This window comes from Lacerta agilis, chromosome 13 (assembly GCF_009819535.1).
Source record: "Lacerta agilis isolate rLacAgi1 chromosome 13, rLacAgi1.pri, whole genome shotgun sequence".
Taxonomy (NCBI): Eukaryota; Metazoa; Chordata; class Lepidosauria; order Squamata; family Lacertidae; genus Lacerta; species Lacerta agilis.
The window spans coordinates 16,871,849-16,898,773 of NC_046324.1; the positions used below are offsets into that span (position 1 = coordinate 16,871,849).

Below are 26,925 nucleotides of genomic sequence, written 5' to 3' on the forward strand. Positions count from 1 at the left end.
ACACACACACACACACACACAAAGTTCCTAGTAGCATACATATAGATTTGCTAAGAAGCACTCTAGAAAACAAAACACAAAAAACAGGGCCACCTACAAACTGATAGCAAGTGGCTTCCATTCGGAGACCGTATTAAAAGGCCTGGGTTAAGAGCACACAAATGTCTTGTGTCAAAATAAAAATTCCTTATGCTAGAAAAGGCAAGTATCACAAGGCTACTTGTTTAGTCTCGAGTAGTAACACAACAGGGAATCCACTGGACTGATCAATCCAGAAGCCGTCTTTGAGCCAAGTCTCAACAAAAAGCAAAATGTGACTGTACACACCCAGCCATCACTCCAGAATTCTGGAGCAACTGTAGTGCTGATTACACATCAAACACTTTCAAAGCAATCTAAACCCTCGAAGTGCATTAATCAGAAAGGGCAAGCCCCCCCACCCCCCTTCTCAAAGGGATGCAATTCCGGAAACTCAAAATTCTTTCAACTCTCCCCTTGTTTTGTGGGCAGCCTTTCCGATGACTTGCAGAGCGAACTACGACTGATTTCCTCTACAGATAGATATAGATGTCTCCCCTCAGGTGGGGAGGGAAAAATGCAACCACAAACAGACTGTAACTCCTAACGCACATCACTGACTGCTAGACAAGTTTTGCAAAAACCAGGAGTGGGTTTTTTTGTTTCAGTTTCTATCAGTGAAAGTGTGAACAGATGGTCAAGAGCATCAAAACTTCTTGCTAATTCAAAAAATGTTCTTTTGTTGCACTTGTTTCAGAACCTTGAAGCAAGCTATAGATGGCAACCCACCAATACAGTGCATCAGTTCTTCCAATACACAACTGTACTGCAAACGATCAAATATACTCCCAACTTGCTCAGTGCCAGTCATTAGCCTCTCTGGCCGTAGCTCTGCTTTGGCATGAAACACTATGGTCAATGCCCAAGATCAACATGTTCAGAAGTTAGGTCTGGAAAAGCAGAAGAGATTAAGAGTTCCAGAAGATGGGGATTAAAGGTGAAACAACCTGAAGTCTTTGGAACTGTTTATTCTTGGCCAGATGATTGTTCCGTATCGGAGCATTGTGATTTATTCTTCTCCCACTGACAGATGGCATTGGCATATTGGACCACAAGCTTATCCATCCAGGTGAGGGGTTCAGGAAAGAGTACTGCACCCTCAAAAAAACCCAGGTGACCTCCATGCAACGGCAAAACAAACATGACATTCTCCCGCTTTTCTGCAAGAGTGAAAAAACAAAGTTTAGAACTCAACAGAATCTGCACCTTACCCAAGTACAGTAAAACCTCAGGTTTAATGTATAGAATGTATATTATTTTGGCTGGAAAATGTATATACAGCCACCTGTGTTCCAGGTAGGCATGATACTTGCAGTTATAAGGCAATTGTATTAGTCAAGATGCAAGCAACATGAAATCTAGTCTGTGTTGGATATTTCCCACTAATCCTTCTAGAAAGTAAGATACCCCAATACCCCATTACCCTCTTCTACTGCTCCTTTAGTGTCTAATTTTAGGTTGCAAACTCCTTGGGGAAGGGGCCTATCCTTTTGGACTCTGTAAAGAATATGCATATTATGGTTCTATATGAGACACTTGCATAGGTTACAAGTCTGTCTGGAAAAACAAACATGCACTCTGCCACCCAAGTACCTCCAAGGCTATCTTTAGGTTATCACAATGCTACACTGCACGCAGAAATCTATTTACTGAAGCTTTCAGCTCACCTGAGAGGGCTTTTGGTATTGATAAGAGACTATCGTGCACCAGAGGGTCATCAGCAGCATTAACCAGCAAGAGGGGAACAAAGATCTGCAGATTAAAAAAAAAGAATTCTGTGTTGGAACACAATCTTGTTTGTAGTCTAGTTATGAAGTCACAATTGAGTACATCAAGTGCTGTAGGTGCCCAGTACCTGCAGAAACACCACTGTTCAGATAATACACATTTAAAATTGATGGAGGCACTCCTTAGCACCAGTGTAAGTGATTTCTGTCACAGAAAGCTTTTATTACTACAAGCACCAGTCAACAGCATCTCTTCTGCAGTGCTGGGTTTGAGGCAAAACCAATTCACTGTTTTGCTATAGGTGGAAAAGGTTTTGAACTAGTATAAAACTCAAGAGTGTAGAACTGGCTACGGTGACTTAAACTTAACATTTCCAGTGACAGACATCTGCTGCTTTCTGAATTTATGGAAAACAGAAAACAGGATTGGGGGGAGCACCAATGTCAGCGTATGTAGCCTATTCCATAGAAGTTAATCAGAAATTGCCTTACAGATAAACAATAGATGAATAGATTCTGTAAGAAATGTTGGTCTCCAAGCACTGGCCATAAGATAGAGGAACTTTAGTCTCTTCAAAAGATAATAAACTGGTTGTAAAAATTTCAAAGATGTGCATATTTCCACTTGCTGACCATACCACAAATAAGCATACTTTCCAAGGCAAGGAAAATTATTGCTAATTTATGATGACCCCACATAAAGCCTTTTGATTAGAACTACTATTCAGCAACATGTGCTATAAACTTGGCTAGAAGCACAAGGGGACGTTCTCCATCTCACCACAAATCTCACATACTGACATAAATGGTGCATGTCAAAAACTAGAGTAGCAATATCATATCAACTTACTTTCTGCAAGTACTGCAGGCAGCTCTCTTGTTCATAGTATTCCTTTAAGGTGCTGTAGCCATGGAACTTCCTGAGACACAGTAAAAAGAAAGCTTAAGCGTTTAGAGATTTTCTTGTTACTGAATCACACATATTTTCTTCTAATTATTATACACAGGATTACAATAGTTCTCCAAATGAGACACTTGAAACGATTACTTCTATACAAGTTAAAGCCCAAATTCTGCTTTGGCTTTCAAAAGAACTATCTAGTGAAACATCCACAGAATATGGAACTATTTATACGTTCCTCTTGTTCTTAGCTTTAATATCTAAATTCCATTCCCCAAGACTGTCTGTCCTGCAGGGGAAAAAAGCATCAAAAGAATGTGGCTACTTAGTAAACAATTAGCTAGGGAACAAAATACCAGGCAAGGAAGCAGTCAGATAAATATGTGGAAAGGAGTGTACACACGCAGTAGCCGTATCAAATACATTGGAAACATCCTTCCGATTTAACTGTGGAACCCAAAGTTAAGGCAGTTAAAACTAATTATATCACTAGCCCCTCTTTAGATGCAACAGCAGGCTCCCAAGTTCTTCTAAGAACAGAAGTCAATATCCTACCCAACTAGTAGAATGTAATGTTGATGTTCATATCACTCCCAGCCATCCTAAATATTATTTGTACTGGTCATGAGCCATAAACAGGCCATCCAACAAATTATTTGTGTACAATACATTCCAGCACTCCTTGGATGAAGTAACAGAAGCAAGCAAAAACAAGCAGGGAAACACACCTAGGAGGTATAGCAACTCCTAGTCTGCCTATTAGGGAATGCAAGTTTTACTGAGGAACAATAGTGTGCAGCTAAAAAAAAAGGAGGGTGTCCTCTGAGGACAGGGTTGATTTCTTGCCGTATCACTATAGGGTGTAGGGGAAACTAAGGCTAACCAACGAAGGCTTTATCTAGTTTCTACCGGAAAACCTACCCTTGAAACTCCATGACAGCTATGTAACACAATATGTAGAAAGTAGTAAGCACTGATCATAAGGAATCACAACTTTTTGCTTATGCCAATGGCTACTGGCAAATCAGTATATGAAGAATTTGATGCAACTACAAATCTTAAATACACATTTCATTCAGACCGGCTTCATTTTCCATCTATACCATAACTGAAAGTGATCCAACACTGGTGCTAGCATTTGGGGGCATTGGTGCTTCTAACAAAATGACACTCCTGGCTCTATTCTGATGAACTTTTACCAGCACCCCTCAGGTGTTTCTGTAGCACCACCAAGTAATTCAAATTATTGGAGTTTGCCAAAGGATTAGATGACAAGGATCATTGTTTTCTAACTATTCAGAAAAGATTTCTAGCACTGGCTTAATATATGTTTCACAAACACACTGTAGAACCTCAACTGCATAGTCTGATTAGCCAACCCTGCATCCTAATTTTAGTCACTCAACAGCTTTGCTATTTACAGCATGGTAAATTCATTTTTTAAAAAAGTATAACAACCAAGAGGCAAGACAAACCTGTAAACAATAAGATCTAGAAAGAATTGGGAGTTATATGCACAATGATGGTAACAGCAGCCTCCATTTCAGGAAGGTCTAAATGACAAGACACTATATCTGTAGGGGGGAGTTACCAAATGTGCTTCTTGATGTCCATACCTCATGATACTGTCATCAATCTGCATAAGGGATGTTGCTGTGTGAAGTCTGCTCAAGTCTGACTCTAGTAAACACTGAGGCTTTTTAGAGCTCTCAGCAAACAAGGTGTGTCTGAAACAGAGAATGAAGTAAGTGAGTATGAAATACAGACATACTGTAACTATTAGAGAACCCACTCTATTGGGTTTACTGCTGATCTGAAGGTTACTTTATTGCTTTATGTTGATACAGATCTTAAGATCCACGTTACTGTCATCTCCAACACAATTTTGAATCTGTCCCGTGTGAAAAAATACAAAAGGCAGTTTTGTTCAGCCCTGAAGACTTGACACTGGCATAGGTTTTGACATTGGTGCAGAAACTGGTGCAGATACAAACAGTATACCTGAAGGAGCGTCTCCGCCCCCATCGTTCAGCCAGCCCAGACACCGAGGTCCAGCTCCAAGGGCCTTCTGGCGGTTCCCTCACTGCGAGAAGTGAGGTTACAGGGAACCAGACAGAGGGCCTTCTCGGTAGTGGCACCCACCCTGTGGAACACCCTCCCATCAGATATCAAGGAAATAAACAACTATCTGGCTTTTAGAAGACATCCGAAAGCAGCCCTGTTTGGGGAAGTGTTTAATGTTTGATGTTTTATCGTGTTTTTAAAACTCTGTTGGGAGCAGCCCAGAGTGGCTGGGGAAACCCAGCCAGATGGGCCGGGTATAAATAATAAAATCTTATTATTAACATTATTATTATTATTGGAGTAAAATAGAGCCAAGGTCAGAAGTGCTTAAGAATCAGTGTACTGCAGTAGTCAGGAAGTTGGCCTTAGAGCAGTAGATCCCAGTTCAAAGCCCTGCTCAGCCATGAAGCTTGCTGGTGTTGACTTAACTTGGGCCAGACATCTCAGTCCCATTTTTCTCACAGTGTTGCTGAAAAATAAAATGGCAGTGTGTGTGTGTGCGTGCAACCACGTATGCCACCTTGGTCTCCTTGAAAGAAGGAATCTCTCTGCCCATCCATGCTGGAATTTATTTCCACCTTTGTGCTGCTGCAAAAAGCAGTGGGGTCTTCAGGGGCTGAAAGATCTGCTTGGGAGACTGAATGAGGCCCCTGGACCAGAGGTTAGCACTCCCTGTACTAGGCCCTGTGGACAATTACATTACTAAACAATAGCTCTGTCAGCAGAGGTGAGAAAAATGCAAGAGGGTGTGTGCTGTAGACTATGGACCACATGCACGATCATGTTCTCCAAAAAGCACAAGTGGAGCAGAAAGTGTGCACAAGGAAGTTTGGTTTGAGGGTTGGCCTTGGAGCACAAAAGATCCATTATGGAGACAAAAGTGTTTTTGTAGATTAACAAGCCGTCCTTCAAACCTGCCAAGGTTGCTCATGCTTACAACTAAGAGCTCTTTTAACAGGGAGATTAATATATTTAGTTAAGTTGTCATAATATTTAGTTATCTGGGATGAATTAAGGGGGTTCTATATCCTATACATAATTAGAGTCTCTTAAAGCTGTTTTTCCATACTAGCTTAAACAGGAAGCAATACAGCAGCTACAGTTACAAGCTTTGACTGCTGCTAACCTGGAACTGTTAAAACAACCAGTTATTGTAGTTTCACACCCTTTCCCCAAGCACCAGCCAAAGTGTCACAGACTTTCTTAAGTAAGATGTTTCTGAAAGTAAGGTTAAGGTTACTAATGCACATAGTTCTTCAGTAGCTAATGATCCAAAGGAAAATTAATTTTGTTGGTACCCTGCTCAAGATGGTGACACATAAGAACAATTTATGGTACAACACATTATCAGCTGACACAGAGGCCCATTTAGAATATAAAGAGCATCATTTTGTACCTGTGAGACAATATGATTTTCTTCAAGTTGTCTGCCATGAGGAAGTTGTAAAATCTCCGACACTGATCCCATTGCATGAAGGTTTCCTGTGCCCTAAAGATATGACATGGGGGGGAAATCAATTGAAAGCTGGAAAAGCAAGCTTCCAGGGTCATAGCAACAAAAAGTACTCTGCAAATAGATGGCTGCATTTCCACATAACTAATTTGATTCACTTCAAGGGGCCAACTATAAGCTATCACAACTTAAAAAAGAATCATCTTTCTCTTTTTTCAAACGCACAGTAATGCATAATAGAAATTTGTCATTAAAGGATTCAGCCAGCAGGGGGAACAAAATCATTAGAAACTGGAGCACAAAAAGAGCCAACAGCTTGCAAAACAGAACTTTCTAGGAAGAGGTGGGTTCAGCTCTATGTTGTCTCAACAGGTAATTTCAAACATGCATTATAAAAATTGACAGAGCATGGACAGATGAACTCAAAACTGTATTTGAAACTGCTAATTTTTAAAAAAACAAGGTTAACTAGGTAAGGAAAACACAGACTGAGCAACTAGCACTTATAAGAATGAGAGGTTTTTGCCCACCTCCCTTTTCATATTGCAGTCTCTGAATGTGTACACATGCCAAAGGTGGCACAGTCTTGTGAAGCAATTTGTAAAAGTGTAAAATCTATCTTGCAGTTACATGCAGTATCCTGACATTTCTCTCAGGTTCAAACAAGTTTGACAAATATTTTAGAGATGGGGAGGAGAGAAGACACGGTGTATTAAGCTTATGTTGTTCCAATTTCTAATCCTCTTGCTTAAAAAAATTAATCCTGCCACAAGATTTCTGCAGCTGCACTGTCTTAAATATAAAGGGAGCCTTTGTTGTCCAGTTTGGAACCAGAGCTGAATTGATATGTGTTCTGTCAATATGGAGGTTGCCATTTCCTTAGCCTGCTTGACACCTTCTCCAACCAGAAGGGCCTCCTGTGTAGTATTTACATTCAGATATAAAATCATTTATTTAAAGTGCAGTTACAGCTACAGTACTGCAACTAATGGATTTCAATTGCATTTATTTCCTAATAAGCAGAACTTTGCATACTAAATGTCATTCTAGGGAAGGCTTCCAACTCTAAATCCATTTGTGCAAGTGGGTGATGAAATAAGTTATTGGTTGCTGTTTTTTTTAGAACAGTAACCTCCCCTTGGGTTTTGACCTTAAAATACACCAGAGCTCATCAAGGTTAGGTTAAACGATTTTTAACCTTTCTTTACACTGCCCTCAGCGCACAGGAGTATAAAAAGCATGGTGGCTACATACTCTGCCTGAATTAACATTACTGTAAATGTACAAATATCTAATCAGATCTGAAAGAACACCAAGAAATTCCCTTCCTTAACCTCTACTCATCATTTGGAGACTGGCAAGAATATAAGACTCTCTTTCAATATTCCAGTGTAATCTGGCTTATAATACTTTTGATACCATTGACCATGGTGTCCTTCTGAAGTGACTGTCTGAACTAGGGGTTGGGTGGCACCACTTAGCAGTGGTTCCAGTCCTACTTGGATGGCCATTCCCAGAGGGTATTGCTTGGGGAATGCTTTTCAGCCCCGTGGAACCTTCACATCTACATAAAACCATTGGGTGGGGTTATCCAGAGGTTTGGAGTACATTGTCAGCAGTATGCTGATGACACTCTGCTTTATTTCTTCTTTACATCTGCAGGTGAGGCAATGGAAGTGCTGGACCAGTGTCTTGCCTCGGTAATGGACTGGATGAGAGCCAAAAAAATGAAACTCAATCCAGATAAAACTGAGGCACTGTTAGTGGGTGGTTCCCACGAGGCTCAGGTGGCCTCAGTGGCCCAGAGTGCCTTCCATCAGCTTCAGCTGGTGGCCCAGCTACACCCCTATCTGGACAGGGATAGCCTAACTACTGTTGTCTATGCTGTAGTACCCTCAATGTTGGATTACTTCAATGCGTTATACGTAGGGCTGCCTCTGAAGACGGTTCAGAAACTTCAGCTAGTGCAGAATTCAGCTGCCAGGTTGCTCACCGGAGCAAGATGGCTTGAGCATATTACACCAATCCTGGTCTGACTGCACTGGCTACCAATGGTTTCTGGGCCCAATTCAAAGTGCTGGTTTTGACCTGTAAAGCCTTAAACGGCTCAGGACCTCAATACCTCAAGGACCACCTCTTCCCATATGAACCTACCCAGACCTTGAGATTATCTCCTGAGGCCCTTCTTCGTGTGCCTCCTCCTCGAGAGGTCCAGAGGGTGGCAACATGAGAACGGGCCTTCTCTGCAGTGGTTCCCCATCTGTGGAATGCTCCCCCCATGGAAGTTTGCCTGGTGCCTTCATTATATAACTTTAGGTGCCAGGCAAAAACTTTCCTTTTTAACCAGGCCTTTGGTTGATTTGACTGACACCCTATGCCCTTTTAAAATGTGGGGTTTTGGGGGAGGGTTATTGGGTTGTTGTTTTCATTTTGATTATATATTTTGTGGTTTTATATTTTGATTTTTTTTCTGTGAACCGCACTGAGACCTCTGGGTATAGAGCAGTATATAAATAAAATAAAATAACATAAGGTAAGATGATAAGATGAGATGAGATGAGATCTGTTAGAGTAGTTTGCAGGGAGCATTAGTCAGACCCAGCTCTCAACCCAAAATACACAGCACAACTGTAAGCAGAAATGATACTGGCAGCAATGACATGGCATAACTAGATATCAAAAAAATTGGCCATGACAAAGCTTCAAAAGAGACTGCTAATATTGATTAAAAGAGTACAGATCAATAGGTTGGGTATATGTGGAAATAGTTCGCATCCTTTGCTCTCAACTAAATGCCTACAACAACTGAATATGCCAACTGCAATTTTAATGATGAAATTTGTTGTAAGTTCCCAGTTCCCTTTTTTGTGCAAAAAGTTCAAAACACAGTTCAGTCACAAAAATTCACACAACTAAAGTTTTCATGCCCCTGAACCCCAAATAAAGCTTTTGGTATCTGTATCATATCTCCATGACCAGCAGATTGTTTCCTTAGACATGTACCATACCGTTCTCCTGCTCTACAAGACCAAGCTTACCTCAGTGCACTGTACCCTTGACATACGCTGACACAGCACAATACACCCTCTTGGTTAGTCTGGTTCTCCCCCAGATATTTGCACACTATGTTTCCACCGAGGCTGAAGCCCACAACAACCAGTTTGGACTGAGGATAAGTTTTCCTGATGTAGTTCACCATGGCTCCAAATTCCCAGGTGCAACCTGCAGAACAGCAAAAAATAAAAAATAAAAATAAACATGACCTATCACAGATGCATCTAAAGTCCCAGTCTTCCCCTAGAGCTCACATATGCACTTCAAGAGACAACATTTCTAACAACATTGTTCATTATTGAAGCACAATGGGCATTTTTGCACATTTACAGTGATATTCCAGAAGATCATACAGAGAGAGAATACACCCACAATGTTTAGCATTAATAGTGAAACCCACACCTGCTCTTCTAAAGAACCCTTTTCTGCCCTTTTTTACTGCCATATGAACGGAGCCTCTAACTGCTGGCTACAGCAGCAAACTCCCCCCCCTCTTTTTTTTAAGGATCAAAGCAAGTTTTTCAAAATATTTCATTCTCTGTTCAGCAGTCATCAGGTCCCAGCCAAAAGCTGTAACTAAAAATACTACACACTCTGTCATTTCTTCCAACTGTGAACTGGGAGAGAAATCTATAAAGTATTCCCCTCCCTGAAAAAAAACCAAAAACAAATTGCTGCACACACTCCAGATTTCCAGCAGCTATTCACCAATGAAGTCTAATTTGTGCATTTGACTGTAATCCTTCATGCACAGGGATTTGTACAAACTTTTGGGAACTGAAGACTGTATTCATACACATAGCACGCCTGTGCAAACATGGCCTGACTATTACGGTATTTTCTACTGTCAATGGCCACTCCTTCAAAAAGATTTAGAGGAACCTAGCAAGCTGCCTTATACCAAGACAGATCAATGGGGTCCATCTAGCTCTGTATGGTCTACAATGACTTACAGTGGCTCTCCATGGTTTAAGATGAAGTCTCTCCTAACCCTTCTTGGAGATTATGAAGACTGAACCCCAGACATTCTGCATGCAAAGTAGATGCTCTACCTCTGAGCTACAGCCCTCAGAGGCATTATAACCCTTAATTGTTAGAGTTAGGGACAGCACCAAGAAGCCTTAATAGCAACACCACTCTGATCTCCAGGGCTTCCTTGCAGTGACTGAAACAGGACTATGCTGTGTTCCAGCTAAGCAACATAACTTGGGTTTCTGAGAAACTCTGGAAGCCCTTAAGTGGGAACAAAAAGTTACTGTCAAGCTTCTCACCTCCATATTCTGGAGGGTCACAGAATATGGGGAGAAGGGGATCTTGGCAAAACATTTCAGACATTGGTTGGACAGTGAGCTTCATATTGGACCCTTGGCTACAGATGCAGTTTCTCTTCGGCTCCCACCCCCTTCTCCCATTAGCTGTCTTGGGGCTGCCACAGCTCTATCACAATCTTAATTTCTTTTACCTTCCCACCACTGTGAAGCAGCATGCTTCCCGAACTTAGAATATAGCAGCCTCATTTGTGTTTTCCCTCTCTGCCTTCTTCTCTGGGAGAGGAAAGGGTGCTTAGCTTTGCACTAAAGTAGGGCAATATGGCAACCCTATACTAAGGTTTGGGATGCACTTCATCTCTTTCCTTTCAGAAGATGTCTTCCCAAAAAGAACAAGAGGATAGGGTGGCTAAGGTCGGACCAGATGCAGCTCTGTGGCTGGGCATGCTCAGGCTGGAATATGCTCAGCAGGTACTGAGTTGATTTCCCAGTCCCTGAGAGGATACATGTGTCACAGCTTGATATTTAATACTTTGGGGAGGAGAGACATTGCACAGCACTTTTTTGGTAGGGAGGCTGCACCTTCATTCTTGAAAATGTTTTTCAAGCCTTGTTTATGAACACCATACCTAAGCCTCAAAGAACATTAACTCCCATAGGAAGGAGGGGTGGTGCAGAGCTTTACAACAACATTTTGGGTTGCTCAACAACACTCCAGAATTATCTCCTGAGGGCGGCAATAGACTATGGTTATTAAAGAGCAGCCATGCAGTTGACTGCACCCTGGAGGCTTGAGATTCTAATCACAAGCACTGAGATACAAGATGTGACAAGAGCCAACAGGCCTACATCAGCTAAAGAGATCCCCACTCTCCTTTAATAGATATCAGCTTTATGTTCACCTGCTCTCTAAAGCTATCTTGAAAAGTTACACATCGCCTACTTTTCTGGCAAAGAGAATCTGAGTAAATAGATAGCTACTTTTCTCCTAGGTGGATGAACATAATAATTTATGACGAACTTAAGAAAGTCATGGGAGTAACCTTCCTCAAAAAAACCAGAGGCTTTCCTCTTAAGCATTTTACGCAGTGATATCCCAGAGAACTCAAAAGATGTTTTTCTATATGCAACAGCCGCTGCACGAACACTGATAGCGTTGAATTGGAAGGGGGAGAGCGCTCCGAATGTAAAAGATTGGCAAAATAAGTTTCAGGAGGATGTTGAGATGGACCAACTGACCAATAGTTTGAGAGGAAATAACAGGCAGGTCTTTGTGATAAAATGGGAGAGATACAGAATGTATTTACAAGGCATTAACAACGGTATAAAGTCTATGGTGGCTATGTTATGATTTTAGATTGTTTTTGAAATGTTATAAAGGAAAAAAAATGTTGAGTACTTTCACAAGCAGAAAAGGAATGCTCATGGGAAAAGATAGGAAGTCTAATTAATTGGAAGAATGTTGTTATAATTTATTTTCTTTTAGACATTCTTTTTCTTTCCTTCTTATTTTGTGGAATAAGAATGAATAATATGTAAAATATGTAAAAATATGTAAAAATATTTACTAAATAATAAATAATAAATTCTTGTGGGGGGGGGAGAATATACTGGACACACAGATGCTGGGAAGCTGGTAATGCTATAGTGGTTGTGTCTTCAATTGCTATCTCAAGGTCATCCCATTTTGAAGCATTATATATGGCAAAACATTGGCATGGTGATCATGGTGTTATCTCACCAAGTCATCTTGTCCCTACTACCATATTTTACGCTCCATAAGACACACTTTTTCCCTCCTAAAAAGGAAGGGAAAATCCCTGTGTGCCTTATGGAGCGAAGGCTTCACTCCCGAGGCCTCCCCCCACCCCCCGCCGCATTCGGCGGGAGGTGGGGAGAGGCAGCGGTGATGTTGCTGGATCATGTCAGCACCTCCGTTCGCCAAAAGAAGCTTCTTTCGGCGAACAGAGGTGCAGGGCACGATCCAGCAACATCCCCGCTGCCTCCCCCCACCTCCCGCCGAACGCGGCGGGGGATGGGGGAGGCTGCAGGAAGCGACGGGGATGTTGCTTGATCGTGCCAGCACCTCCGTTTGCCGAAAGAAGCTTCTTTCGGCGAACGGAGGTGCTGGGCACGATCCAGCAACATCTCCGCTGCCTCCCCCCACCTCCCTCCAAACGCGGCGGGGGATGGGGGGAGGCTGCAGGAAGCGACAGGGATGTTGCTGGATCTGGGCACGATCCAGCAACATCCCCGCTGCCTCCCCCCACCTCCCGCCGAACGCGGCGGGGGATGGGGGAGGCTGCAGGAAGCGACGGGGATGTTGCTTGATCGTGCCAGCACCTCCGTTTGCCGAAAGAAGCTTCTTTCGGCGAACGGAGGTGCTGGGCACGATCCAGCAACATCTCCGCTGCCTCCCCCCACCTCCCTCCAAACGCGGCGGGGGATGGGGGGAGGCTGCAGGAAGCGACAGGGATGTTGCTGGATCTGGGCACGATCTAGCAACATCTCCACTGCCTTGCCCCACCTCCCGCCGAACGCGGCGGGGGATGGGGGGAGGCTGCAGGAAGCGACGGGGATGTTGCTGGATCGTGCCAGCACCTCCGTTCGCCGAAAGAAGCTTCTTTTGGCAAACGGAGGTGCTGGGCACGATCCAGCAACATCTCCACGGCCTTGCCCCACCTCCCGCCGAACGCGGTGGGGGATGGGGGGAGGCAGCGGGAAGCGAAGGGGATGTTGCTGGGTTGTGCTTGTGCCAGGTGCTGGGTCGTGCCAAGTGCTGGGCACGATCCAGCAACATCCCCTTCACTTCCTGTTGCCTCTCCCCATCTCCCACCGCGTTCGGTGGGAGGTGCGGGGAGGCAGCTGCGATGCCTGCTTTTGGGATCGGTGGGCGGCAGGGAGGTTGGTGGAGGATTTTCTCCACCACCCCACGCGCTGCCCTCTGATCCCAAAGGTGCGGGGTGGTGGAGAAAACAGCGGGGATGCTGCTGCTTTCTCCACCATCCCGCGCGCCGATGCCAAAAGCAGGCTCATCCCCGCATGCTTTAAAGGGACATGGGGATGAGGGGAGAAACGGAGCGTTCTCCCCTCGTCCCCATGTCCCTTTAAAGCATGCGGGGATGAGCCGCTGTGAAGGGCTCCCCCTGCAGCGCACCCCTCCCTGCCTTTTAGAGGAGGAAAACCAGGAAAATATTTTTCCCTGGTTTTTCTCCTTTAAAAAACAGGTGCGTCTAGTGGTCCGGAGCGCCTTATGGACCGAAAAATACGGTATTTTCCCTTCCCAATGCTTCCCAATATAGTGTGCTGTAAAGAGAGGGGTTTTAGGAATCAACCTTTGAAAACAAAATTAATGCAGACTTAGCACAAGTAATGGCTGCTACTTCAAGTACTGTTGTTGGGGTTTTTTTTTTAAATTGAGCAAATAAGTCATCCTGCTTGGGAATTAGCAAAAAGGAGGTGGTTTTATCACAGACAACACTCTCAAGCTTCTGAAGGCACCATCTAGTGTGCTTTGACATTAGAGGACTTTGTCCAGTTGCAAAGTAACTCTGAAAGGTTAAGATGAAAGAGCCAATATTTACCATAAGTGAACATGCGTGGTGAAGTCAGCTCAATAGTTGGCAGAGCTCCAAGGTGGTTTAGCACAGCACATCGATAGCCATTCTTCTGGGAATAGTCAACAAAGGTGCGGATGTACTGCTTCTCACTGTGATTGGCTATTCCTGGGCAAATTACCATTGTGATATCTTCTGCACAATGAAAAAGGTTGGGCGAGGTAAGTTTTAAAGCAAAAGCAAAAGAATACATGCTAGTTATACCAGTTTCATATACCACAAAGACAAAAAACATTTATTTCACAACAAAGCTACCGTATTTTTCGCTCCATAGGGCGCACCGGACCATAGGGCGCACCTCGTTTTTAGAGGAGGAAACAAGGGAAAAAATATTTTTCTGGTTTTCCTCCTCTAAAAGCCCTGTTTTTTTTGAGGATCAGCTAAAGGTTTTGCGGCTTTTTTTGCAAAGGGAAAAGCTCTGTTTTTCTGAGGATCAGCTAAAACTTTTGCAGCTTTTTTGCAAAGGGAAAAGCTCTTTTTTTGAGGATCAGCTAAAAGTTTTGCAGCTTTTTTTGCAAAGGGAAAAGCCCTGGTTTTTTGAGGATCAGCTAAAGGTTTTGCAGCTTTTTCTGCTAAGGGAAAAACCCTGTTTTTTTGAGGATCAGCTAAAGGTTTTACAGCTTTTTTTGCAAAGGGGGAAAAGCAAAGAGGAAAAGCCCCACTTTTATGGGGTTCAACTCACATTTCTGCAGCTTCTAAAGGAAAGGGAGCATTTTCTACAGTTTCCAGACAGATAATCTAATCAGCCAGTCACATGTTGCTGGGGAAACAAACAACCTCCCTCTGCAGTACATTCAACAAAGGAGGCCTGGGCAAGAGGGCGGGGCTAAAAGGGAGCCAGGACTCTTATCTCTCTCCCGATCTCTTGCCCAGCTGCTGAGCGGGGTCCTTTCAACACTCCCTTTTCTCTTTGTAAAATAAAAAGCATGATTCTCTTTTGGCCCCTGGGCAATTCAGCTCCAGGGACCACCATTCGCTCCGTAAGACGCACAGATATTTCCCCTTACTTTTTAGGAGGAAAAAAGTGTGTCTTATGGAGCAAAAAATACGGTATTTTTGCTCCTCATGCATACAGCTTGTTCAGTCTGCAGCAATGTTTTATATGCTATGTTTATAACATCAAGGGAAATGCACAATATGCCCTACACAATTTCAGAGTTTGCTCATCTAAGTTCTTTCATCTGACTGAGAGGAGTTTATTTTAACACATTACTACAGATGTTACCCCAAATGATGTCACAGAGAGAGGATTTCTATCAGTTTTGGTACATTATTTTCAAACTCTTCATGAAGAACCTTGAGGTAATGTATCTGATTAAAACTGAAGGACTTTGAGGCTAACTAGAAAGAACTTTATAAGAGAAGGAATGGTTTGTTTTTGGCAAGTCTGTTGACTAAATAAAGGGTCCAGATTTATACATCTATCTGAAAAATATTCATTCGGTCAGCAATGCTTCCTTCTTTTGAAGATCAAATCAAAGTTGCCAAAAAAGTAACTGCTGAGAACAGCCCTACAGTTCATTGCATTACTATCTACATTGAGAAACAATGCTTGGTAGTAAGAATCAACCCTCTAGCACCTGGTACAATTTCACATTTGAGAGTGAAATTCATAGAATCTTTAGCAGCAGCTTCCTATGCACTAGAGCAACATTTCAAAACAAGCAGAATCAACAGCCCCTTATACCTCACCTTCAGAAAGACATATTACTCACTAAATTTTGATATATTGTTTTTAAACACACACACACAAATGTTCCAGATGTGATTAAGCCCATATACACAAGAGAAAAGTGCTACAGGCCAAACAACCTGTTTAGAGAACTTAATCCTAAGCATTATGTTATTTATGGGTCAGAGGAATAGCATTTCATGCCCATTAACTCAACTGGAAATCTAGGCCATAAACCTTGTATCTTATCACTTGGTTGTAAAAACTGATTTTTTGGTACATGATTTATAACAGCACTAGCTGCTGCAGCTTACGACCATCTAAACATGTCCCAGAGTTGTGAAATCAGTGGCTCCCTAGCTTGCCAATGGTAGCCAAAAATAGTAGTGTATTTCCACAATTACTCAAACTTCTAATAAAAAACCCACAACAGCTGGTTATCTCACCTTTAATGCAGTTTTCAGCCAATGGTTCAAAGAGGTCAAAAGTTGCTGTTGCACCATCTGACATTGTGAGGTACTTGCGAAGTCCATAAGGATGCGGTGATCTTACTCTCCCCATCTTTCCATAGAGGGCAGTCTGGATGTGCCCACTCTTTCCCCAGATCAGAGGTGGAATGTACCTAAAAAGAAAACAAATGCATTCATTTGCTTTTGGACAGCAGATCTGCTATTGAAACAAGGGCACTTCCTTCCTAGAGTAGTATTTTGTGGTGTGTAGGGGTAAAAATAAGGAGCAGCAACTTATAAGTGCATTGGCCAACAGATATAGAACTGGAGCCCCCAACCTATTGATCTGGTATCAGGTAAGATTTAGTGACCTCTGAAAAACACTAGCTACAGAATGTTTACAACAGCATTTCATTTCAAAGGAGAAGAGAACATCTGTACTATGCTTATCAAGAAGGTGGTACGGCCTGGTGCCAAAGCAGATGGCCTTTTATCTCAGATTTATGCTTCCTGATGTACTGAAGAAGAAACTTGGTGGGGGTGGGGGTTGGGGGGAGGAGAGGGAGAGAAAGATATAAAGATGATGACTTTATCTGTTTTAGGAACACCAATCTAATGGGAAGGAATCAGTAATGAGCAATACAGTGCTGCCAGACAGGTGGGACCTTTTCAATGCATATCAGGAAACCTAGTTCATTACTCAAAAGAAACATGTCCTTGGTACCAATACAGAGGTCATGAGCATAGCAAAATGGTGGAAAGCAAGCTTACGACTGTACACAGAACAGTCATGCCTGACACGGTGAGCTCATCAGAACCTGAGCTCCCAACATAAAAGTATAATGAACATTTAAATTATGTGCTACTTACACTGTCATTGGATTTTACCTGCCACCTGTCAGAGAGTCTCTAGGTGACTCACAACAGAATAAAAGTCAATAAAATTTAAAACAGAGCAGCTATCACTAATTTGGAGCAAAAATACAAAACACTCAGAAGAATACAGAAAAGCAACAGCATTAGAACGTCACTGCACAGTGTTCTGCAGCAATTGACTGTCTGTCAGCAACTGATTCTCAGTAATTCCCAGTAATACACAAGCAATGGACCAAAACAGTGCATTCTATCAAATGCCTTGGCGGAAACATGAACTTGGTGCTGAAAAGTTGCTAACATAAGCACCAGACAGTCATCATAGCGGACAACACTCCTTAACCAGGAGCTCATAAGAGAAACAACCCTCTTCCCTTCTTATGTGGAGAGGTGCTCCAATACTTATTGTGTCCTAAGCCCTACAAGGCCCAGGAACCCATTATGAAAAGCAATCAGGTAAACATTTGACCAGTAAAACACATGTACATGCACCTGCTCCAATAAATAAATCAGTAACCTGACCAGTCAAACAATAGCCAAATATTGAAGCACAGATTTATTAGAAGAGAGAGGAATATGAAAACTACAAGAGATACTGTGGCTCTAGAAAACTTCAGAGCCCAATCCCTTCTACATGACCCCAGAGCAAATGAAATAGTCTCATTGATAGCCCCAAGTCTGGGGCATTTGCAACATGTGCAAGCTTGACTTATGCTTTCTCTTGAATCTTACTTCTGATCAGACATGGCTGTACTTACAGCACATGGCCTGTGGGAGAAGTTGGCCACAAGGCTTAATTTGGAAGAGGGCAGGTAGGCATATTGAAATTATTGCAGAGCTGCAGCTAGGTCACACTGTACCACATACACACACTAGTATTGTTGCAAATGCAGGAGCATTAATCAACAACTGATTCCCATTAATGTAAACAGTCTTAAGAGGACAGCCAGTCCGTATTGCTTAGAAACACAGAAAAAGTTTGTACAGTAGATCAATAAAGCAAAACATGTTGTGAACCACCCTGAGATCTACGGATGAAGGGGGGAATACAAATTAAATAAATAAATAAATAAATAAATACAGGAAACACAGAGTTGCAGTGCAGAGGTACATGCCCCCCTTTAAAAATTAGACAAACGGCTTTACTGAGTCTTGTAGGTAAAGCAAAAGGGCCCTCAATGTATTGCTATCAGAGGACAGCATGATACAACGAAAAAGGGGGCTATCAGTCACATGGACTTTGTGATTTTTTGGAATCTTTGACAGTAATCAAATAACAGATAGTCAATTGACTGGCACTGCAATCCTATCCATTCTTTTCCAACACATTCATACATCTTTCATATGCTGTGCAATGTTTGGTGTTGCTAATAGAATTATTCATGAAAGGTCATCAGCATGATCTAATCAGACATTAAACACCAGCAGTGGATAGCTGGTAGTTTTTTAACAGACAGGAAAAAAGAAATTTCCATTATGCAGTTAGCTGTCCTAAACTGGTGTTCTAAATACTCTTAACAGCCTTGTGGTTAATAATTCCAAAATATATAGACCAGTATCGTGGCATCTTCTACAACAGTAGTGCAAATGATACATAAGTCATGTTGATTATACGCAAGTAGAAAATATGTACACAGCCATTTAGCTTCAGTTTCTACACAAAGCTCCTCTTTTTGCTCTAGTAAACAGCACTGCATTCATGCAATTGTGCTGCTTATAGTCATGTTACTCTGAAAAGAATGCCGGAGATGCTCCTAGTTTCCTGTGGACAACAGTAAGAGCATTTCACAGGATCTTCAGATTAATGAGCTGCAATAGCAATTAAATTGCTTGTTTCCATTATAGGCATATGACAAGACTTTGAAGTTTGGAAACTTTACTAAGAGACTGTTGTTAAGATGCTGCTTAAGAATATGCCTGAATCTTTAAAAAAATGTTAAGGTAGAATTATCATTAGCCAAATTTGAGCAACCCAAAGTTTTATCTAAGTTTAGTCATAATCAAAGTTGACCCAATGACACTAATGGACATGACTAAATTAAAAGATCTGCTATGTGTAAAGTTTAGTTGGGGCACAGTCCTAATTTTCCAAATTAAGAAGACTGCCATCAGCTACAAGGTATTGTTGATACAGTGCTACCTATACTCCACCTTGCTGAAGCTTGGAAATCATATGTAAGAGAGGCAGGATTCAGAATAAATAATAAATAAATAAGCAAACAAATGATGGTGCCTAGTATTGTGCATTTGTTTTGGGCTTCTAGTGCTACAGCTCTCACATTAAAGTTAAATTTCTGCATACTGCATTACTGATCCAGAATTATTGCCAAGCTGAAACAGTTCAAGAGGGGGAAAACACATAAATTAATATTAACTATGCTGCACACTGTAGAAGCATAGGTTACAGAAGGACACCCTAGACTGATGGCAACTTTTAGGAAAACAATCTTAACTTTAATTGTCACTGGTTCTAACTGTTTTGATTAAACCAGTGATATCAGTGGACCACTCTGAAAATGTCTTACCACCACTGACTTGCCCCACAGCACTGCTCTTCTCACAAAGTAGTTCTTGCAAAATTTCACAGCAGGAACTACCTTTTCCTGTTTTTCTCACCAACCACAAACATAATACATTATATGGCTCAAGAGTTTCACCAAACTCTACACTTCCTTTATGAAGCATTTAGCAACCTAACACACAGCTTCTTCTCCTTCATGTCTGCTCTCATAATAAAAGTGTATTTGCAGTGCAGTTACTCAAAGTTCAAATATGCATTATGCTGGTGAGACACACGGAAACGGTGGATAGCAACACACAATTACGTTTGATAACAGATAACACTGTCACTGGGGAGTGGTTTATCAGTGAGCAGTTTCTGTTGTACTGCTGACACATACTTTGGATTAACCCTCTTTTGCCACCATTCCATGGTATTAGTATCTAAGGGCCTCTAAAGATGCCCCCAATGTGCACTTTAATTCACATCCAACTACAAGGAGTCTCATATGAAATAGCTCATGTTCTGCAAGTGGCCCAACAGCGTTGGGAATAATGATGAGTCTGTGCAATGCTTCTCAAGGCCAATGCAGTGTGTCTCATAACCAAGTGCCCTTAACCAAAGCACTTTTGATGCAAATGTATGGAATATTCTTTTGAGTGTTAGTATTTTGCTTTCCAAATCACATTCCTCTAGCAGTCAACTAGCCTCTCAAGATCATGTACATGGAAATATTACAAATTTAATAAAATCTTGCTTTTCAGTATTGCACCATCTCAGCACAGGCAGTCGGTGATGTGGAGACTGTGTCACATGTACTCCTGTCTTGTCCCTTATATAAAGGTCTGAGGGATGAGATCGTCATGCCGCTTATACTTGCCATTCTGGGCCACTCACCCGAGGACATACTGTTTTTCCTCCTGGCAGACCAGAATACCCAGACAACAGAGAAGGAAGCCAGATTTATTGAGAGGGCCATGAAATTGAGGGCTGCCAGCTGAATGATAACAGCACCCTCTGCATGAACTTATAACTAAGATCTCATCTATTTTGTTTTAATTATGTTGTGCTGAATTCTGATTCAGCTCATTTTATTGGTTTATATAGGGCTTTTTACCAGTATCTGTAATATGTGTCTTTTTGATGCAATGGCCTGTAGGCTACGCAAATAAAGTTTGTTGTTGTTCTCTCACTCACCATCTCAGCACAGGAAACCAACTGTCCAGGATGCAACATGTATTCCATATCACCCTGAGAGCTGATCCAAAAGCAAGCAAGCAAAAGCCATTTTTACTTGCTTGTTAAAATTGTGCTTTGCCATTCCACCCAATTGCACACTTTACCTTAATATAGAATGTAAAAAGCTCAGCTTGGCCCATTATCCATTAAAATATTTTATCCAGGCTGAACACAGAAGTATTGTGCTATGTACTATGCCAAGAGGATTAAAACATTTTATCATGTGCTGCTTGCAGTGCTGCTGACCCTGCCACCCCATGACAAGTGTTCACTACTACTGAATGGTTTTGGGGGAAAGAGAACAAAAACTCCAAAATTACGACAAATGCTTGTCAAGTGGAAAGTGAAGTTAAACTTCATCAACTGTGCTGTGTCTGTTATTATTTTACACTCCTTTCAGGAGTCCAGTTCCAACACAAGCTAACTTGATTAAAACAGAAATTACAGTTTGATCTGTGTGTGTTTTTACTCACTTGTTCCAGCAGTCCTTTAAAATCAGAGATCAAGCTAGAAGAGGCATGCAAAATCCCTTAAGCCTCAGTAAGGTCCTTGGAATATCACAAGGATCACAGTAATTAAGATTCCATGCATTTTGGACAGGGTTTAACAGCAGTTTTTTTCCTTGGTTAACTGGAACCCAATCCTGCACATGTTTCATGAGAAGAAAGTTCCTCTGTGTTCAATGCTTACTCCCAAGTAGATTTTTAAAAACCCCAAAAAACTAACATGCTCACTAAACTACTAAAGAACCTTCAAATTCAGACATTATCAAGTCTCAGTGATAAAAATATTTTTTTAATTAAAAAATTAAGATTTTAAAATTTTGAATAGGATTTTTAAAATTCAAATCAGATTGTTTATTGTAAATGCATTTCTCTGAATAAATAACCAGGCTAATATTAAACAATCTGGATCCAGTATGCTAGCCCTACAGTTTGTGTCTGACTAAAATAAATTTCTCCACCAAATATATACAATGCTTCTTCTAAATTAGTGTACCGGTAAATTAAGAACCAATTTGTTCATTCCTCAGATATGAGTATTTGCATTCCACCTGATGTAAATAAAACAAACTGCTCAAATCTGTCCAGTAGTTATCAGATCTTACTTAGTTATATTAATTGTGGACATTTATTTTGTTTTCTGCCTTATTTTTGAGCTGCTTATCAGCCCCAAATAACCAGTTTGTGGACCAGCTCTGGTCTAGATATTAAAACAAAATCATACTTCTGCTATACATCAGAACCAAGTCAGAATGAGAGAAGGGGAGGGGCATTTCTACACAAGTGTATGACAAGTATTTGGCTATACAGCAAATTCAGATGCTTTAAAGTGGTTTTCCTTCAACCCACTCATATTATAATGACCAAAAAAAACAAAAACGGGGTTAGATCAGGTGGCAATCTGATATGCAGTATTTGAAAAGGCCTCATTTCTGGAAACCTCTCCTCCCTATGGACAGGCACCTGACACTTTTTTCTGAAATCTGTTTTTACTGCTCTGCTGTTTTAATACATATTCATTTTCCAATCCAACATTTAGTTTATATTCACATTTAAACAAGACAGACTTGCAATAGTTTACACTACTGGATTCAATAATAAGTTTCTCTGAGAGGTTCTTCCTTTGTATTTGCTGTCTTCTTTCAATGAAACTCAACCAGTGAAGAGATGTAACAGTGGACATATCTCCCTAATGGAAAAGGGGGTTGGTGTATATTTGCATCAAAGCAGAGTTGTGGCAAATACAGATGCAGAAATTCCTGCTATTACAGTAGTACCTCTGGTTACGAACTTCATTCATTCCAGAGGTCTGTTCTTAAGCTGAAACCATTCTTATCCTGAAGTGCGCTTTCGCTAATGGGGCCTCCCCCTGCGCGTGCCTCAGGCGCACAATTTCATTTTTTTTTTTTATATTCACTTTAACACACCAAAAATAAAAGACAAATATCCATCAACACAAAGCAAAAAGAAAATTAATACACTGAATAGTAATCTCAAAACTAAAATGGTCTTTCTCTATAGACCAGGCTTCCCATCTACTCCTTACTTCAAGTTCTCATCATTTGTTCACTGCCGTAACATAACATGTTTTTATTAGAGTTTAATAATCTTTGATCTATCTTAGATTTTACATCATACTTAAGACTGCTACTGAAATTATTTGAATGCTGCGACAGACTTTAAACGATACACAAGTTTCCAAAGATAGATATGTTTCATTCACATAATAAGCCTTTATGTTCTTAATATTCGCACAAAAATGTTCCATTCTATTCCCAACAAAAGATCTCTTCCCATTCACAAATAATTCCCTTCTTATATATGAATTTTTGCATTTGGACACCTAAACATTCATATATTTGTTGGGTACTCACTCTTTGGTTAGAAGAGAGCATGACTTGAGTAGAAAGCGGGACAAAGGAGTGTCTTGGTATATGAGATCTGGAGGGGCAGTTGGGCTCTTCAGATTCAAGCAGCGGACAATAATGTAAAGAACAGCAGCTACAGCAGCCAACTTCACCCCATCGAATACTGCCGGCAGCTCAGGGGTTTCCATTAAGGAATTCATCTTGAAATCTATGAAAGAAAAATAAAGCTCAGAAATCTATTTTCAGCAACTGAGACATGTTTACAAAGCAGTGCCATGGAATGGTGTTGTTAGAAATGCTTTCATGTATAAAAAACATTCATAAAAAGCCCAGACCAGGGCAGGCTCACACAGAACAGATTATCCAGTTTAGCTTAAGAGCTATGTGTACATAATAAATCTCTGGACTCTACACCAGAACATTATGACAAAGCACAGATTTCTGTTCTTGGTTGACAACGCTTATCTTAATTTTTATCTCTATATTACCAATTAAAGATCAGACCCTCCAAAGAGCAACTGCATGACAGAACTATCAGTCAGCTACTTTGACAGTGTCTAGAATATTGTACTTCACACTGAGCTAAGAAGAATTAGGATATTCCAACTCCCCCCCCCAAAAAAATATGCTGTCTAAATGTTGTTTGATGACTCTACCAGTACTGTTAAAGCTCCTATCCAAGCAAAAGCTCCTATCTGGTGCCTATTCTAAAAACAAAATCAGCTAAACAGAAACAAGAATTGCAAGAGAAGTTACACAAAGATGCTAAATCATGGAGGAGTAGAAGCAAATGCATCCATGCAGGAGATGACTTATGCAACTGTCAATAGGAGTGCCTATTGTCAGCACCAGCACTAGCTGGTTTGCCAGCTACAGCCATTCCTTGACAAATTTGCCACATAAACATGGTTGGATAACCTTGTATTTCTACCCCATTTTACCTACCTTAAGAGCCTAAGGAACAGTACAGATAAACAAAGAATACATACAACCTTAAAAATGCAATACAGAATCTTACTGATTTAAAAAAGACAAAACAAAATAATATCAATAATACAATTTAAGACACAGAACTCACAAGTACAACAGACAAAGAATTCACTGGCCCCATTCTCCTTTCCTGGATAAATAAGTGGGGTCCTTAGCAACAGTGTAATAATTATGATGTAAAGGACAACCACAACCCTACCATGAAGGATTTTCTGCTATGAGGCTGCAGCCACAGAGACATCCCTATCCGATATCGCCAGCAAAAAGGCCATGTCCACTGATGGGACCACAAGTAGATCTAAGGCTTATGTAAGTGCTGAGGTTATGTGGCCAATTACACGGCTTGTTAGACTAGTAAAAATTGCATTGTAATTTTCATCCAATAATCTGATGACATGTTATGGTAATGGTTAACGTCACTGCAAAAGCCCACTCTGTTTTATGTTGCTTTTTATTGTTGTATCCCACCCTGGGATCATTATGATGAATGGTGGGTGTCAGATCTGCATTGCGGTTGCTCACGAGTAACCAGGCATGAGTCTCAATTGTCTTTTAACAGTTTATTGGTGCAGACTATTTACAGTGCAGAGAACGTGAAAACATGACCGTCCTAGTCACTTGCAGAATCCGGGAGTGCCGGTTTCCAGCTGTGACCTCAACATAAGAATTTAGGCACCCCAAAGCACCGCCTCCCCGGTCTCCTTTTGACCCCTCTGTGCAACTGGGGCGACAGAAGTGGTGTGCTCCCCTCAGAGCGAAACTCATGAGGCGTGCTGGGGCTCTCAGCAGCATCTCCAAGCTCTTGCCTCGCCTGGCTGTTCCCAGCTTGCCCCTCCCCGCTGAAGGAGGTGCTGGAAGAGGGTTCACTACTTCGACAAGACCTCCCACCCTGCCGAGGGAAGTTCCCTGACAGTGGGCTAGTAAAATGAATATAATATTAGTGAAAAAGGCAATCATCTGTTATTACTAAGCTCAAGTTGTTACTGCAGTTTCTCTCGTTGAAGCTTTTAAGAGTTTCCCCAGAACTAACAAGCTACAAAAGTCCAAGTGAACATGGCAATGAGTAAGGCTGCTTGTCCTTGAGCTCTGTGGTCTGTTTTAGTAATTTGTTATTTTGAATACAGTGGTGCCCCGCTAGATGAAAATAATTCGTCTTGTGAAAATTTTCGTCTAGCGGGTTTTTCGTCTAGCGAAGCGGCAATGCAAGCCGCGTTTTTGCTAGACGAAAAATTTTCGTCTTGCGAGGCAGCCCCATAGACTTTTTTGTCTTGCGGGGCTGCCTTCCGCTAGACGAATGCCTTCGTCTAGCGAGTTTTTCGTCTAGCGAGGCATTCGTCTAGCGGGGCACCACTGTAGTTTTAAAGTCAGTTGGCTCAGCAACATACAGGCAAGGAGCATATCTGTTTTTACTTTTACGTGGGCTTAAAAGCAATATATTTTAATTGGAGGACAGGCACTAGGAGAGTAGCATATAGCATTCAACTGATAAGGAATGCTTTTTAAAAGCTCATTGCGACAAAGGAGACTCTGCAGTTTTAATAGTTTTAATACGGTTACCACAAAAACATAGACCCGTATGTGGCAAGAGTGCAAGAAATGGGGCTGGAGATGCCTTATCTCAAGTAAGAGGTTTTGCTACACCTCTATTGAAAGCTTAATTAACTGGTCAGCTGATCTGGACTTGGTAGGAGCCAATACATATGCTCCTGGGCAACCTCAGCTTCCTCCATATAATAAAACTTCAACAACAATTTTGGCATGATAGACTCGGCCACAACTGAGACTAGCAGAAAAAGCATTGCTAGATTACATACCAAAAAAGCAGCACTGTTTAGCAATAATTTGCAGGATGTTGAGTAGTCCTTGATAACTCTCAAATAATGCATTCAAGCACATAAAACCCACCTTGTGCAGTGTGCCACTTATTCTTAAATGCAGGAAACTCGGGAATCATCTAAGCAAATAAGTTGTTCAAATCAAGGTTAACCTATAAAATAGAGACATACTGCATGTTAGTTTACTGGCAATAATAACACAGCAAAAGTCACAACAGGCTCATAGAGCACACCCCATCTAGAACACAAGAGGATAGCTGTCATAGGTCCACTTCATGCAAGCCAGCTACCCAGGTGCCACCTGAAGTTGAAGAGAGCTAATCATGTGCAGTAGCTCACCATATGAATCTGTGAATATGATTTGCTTTCATGTTTTGGCAAAACCATATTGCAAAGACAACAGCATGGCAGCAGATATAATGTATTTAACAGTAGTAGATTCCCATTTTTATACTACAAAAAGCCGATAACAAGGTTGCCTGAGTCAAAATTAAGCTGACAATAAAAACTTTTGTACCTATAAACTATAGAAAGCTGTTCAACCTGAATTCCTCTAACATTAGCAGAACTTGTATTGTTCAATATCAGCTGCCCCAACACATATCTGACAGCAGCAACATTTTACCTGAAGACAACTCAAAGAAAGTCTACATTGAAGCTAAGTCAATGCTAATGCAAAACTATGCAAAGTATCTGCTGGATGGAAGATGGCTGAAGTGATGGCTGTTACAATGGATAAAACCTTTGATGTGCGTAATGACAGGAAGGAGGAGGTAATATAATTAATGATGCATAGTCAGAGCTGAGTAGAACAGGCTTCCTCAAACTCGGCCC

At 41.4% G+C, this 26,925-nt stretch overlaps 1 protein-coding gene across 2 annotated transcripts in view; it reads right to left on the reverse strand.

Moving 5' to 3' along the window:
* Positions 1-1,026: 1,026 nt before the first annotated feature.
* The window catches only part of ABHD2 (abhydrolase domain containing 2, acylglycerol lipase), a 35,860-nt gene continuing 9,961 nt past the window's right edge, over positions 1,027-26,925 (reverse strand). Inside the window, exons 2-11 of one of the 2 annotated variants that reach the window (XM_033166402.1) lie at positions 26,162-26,243; positions 23,273-23,474; positions 16,281-16,456; positions 14,130-14,297; positions 9,262-9,445; positions 6,167-6,259; positions 4,323-4,433; positions 2,656-2,725; positions 1,746-1,830; positions 1,027-1,238 (exon numbers count right to left, since the gene is read on the reverse strand). In XM_033166402.1, coding sequence (XP_033022293.1) covers positions 1,045-1,238; positions 1,746-1,830; positions 2,656-2,725; positions 4,323-4,433; positions 6,167-6,259; positions 9,262-9,445; positions 14,130-14,297; positions 16,281-16,456; positions 23,273-23,474; positions 26,162-26,210 — 1,332 coding nt within the window. In that variant the 5' untranslated portion in view covers positions 26,211-26,243 and the 3' untranslated portion in view covers positions 1,027-1,044. Of the gene's footprint in view, positions 1,239-1,745; positions 1,831-2,655; positions 2,726-4,322; positions 4,434-6,166; positions 6,260-9,261; positions 9,446-14,129; positions 14,298-16,280; positions 16,457-23,272; positions 23,475-26,161; positions 26,246-26,925 lie in introns of both variants that reach the window. The other variant, XM_033166403.1, reaches the window with a different exon arrangement.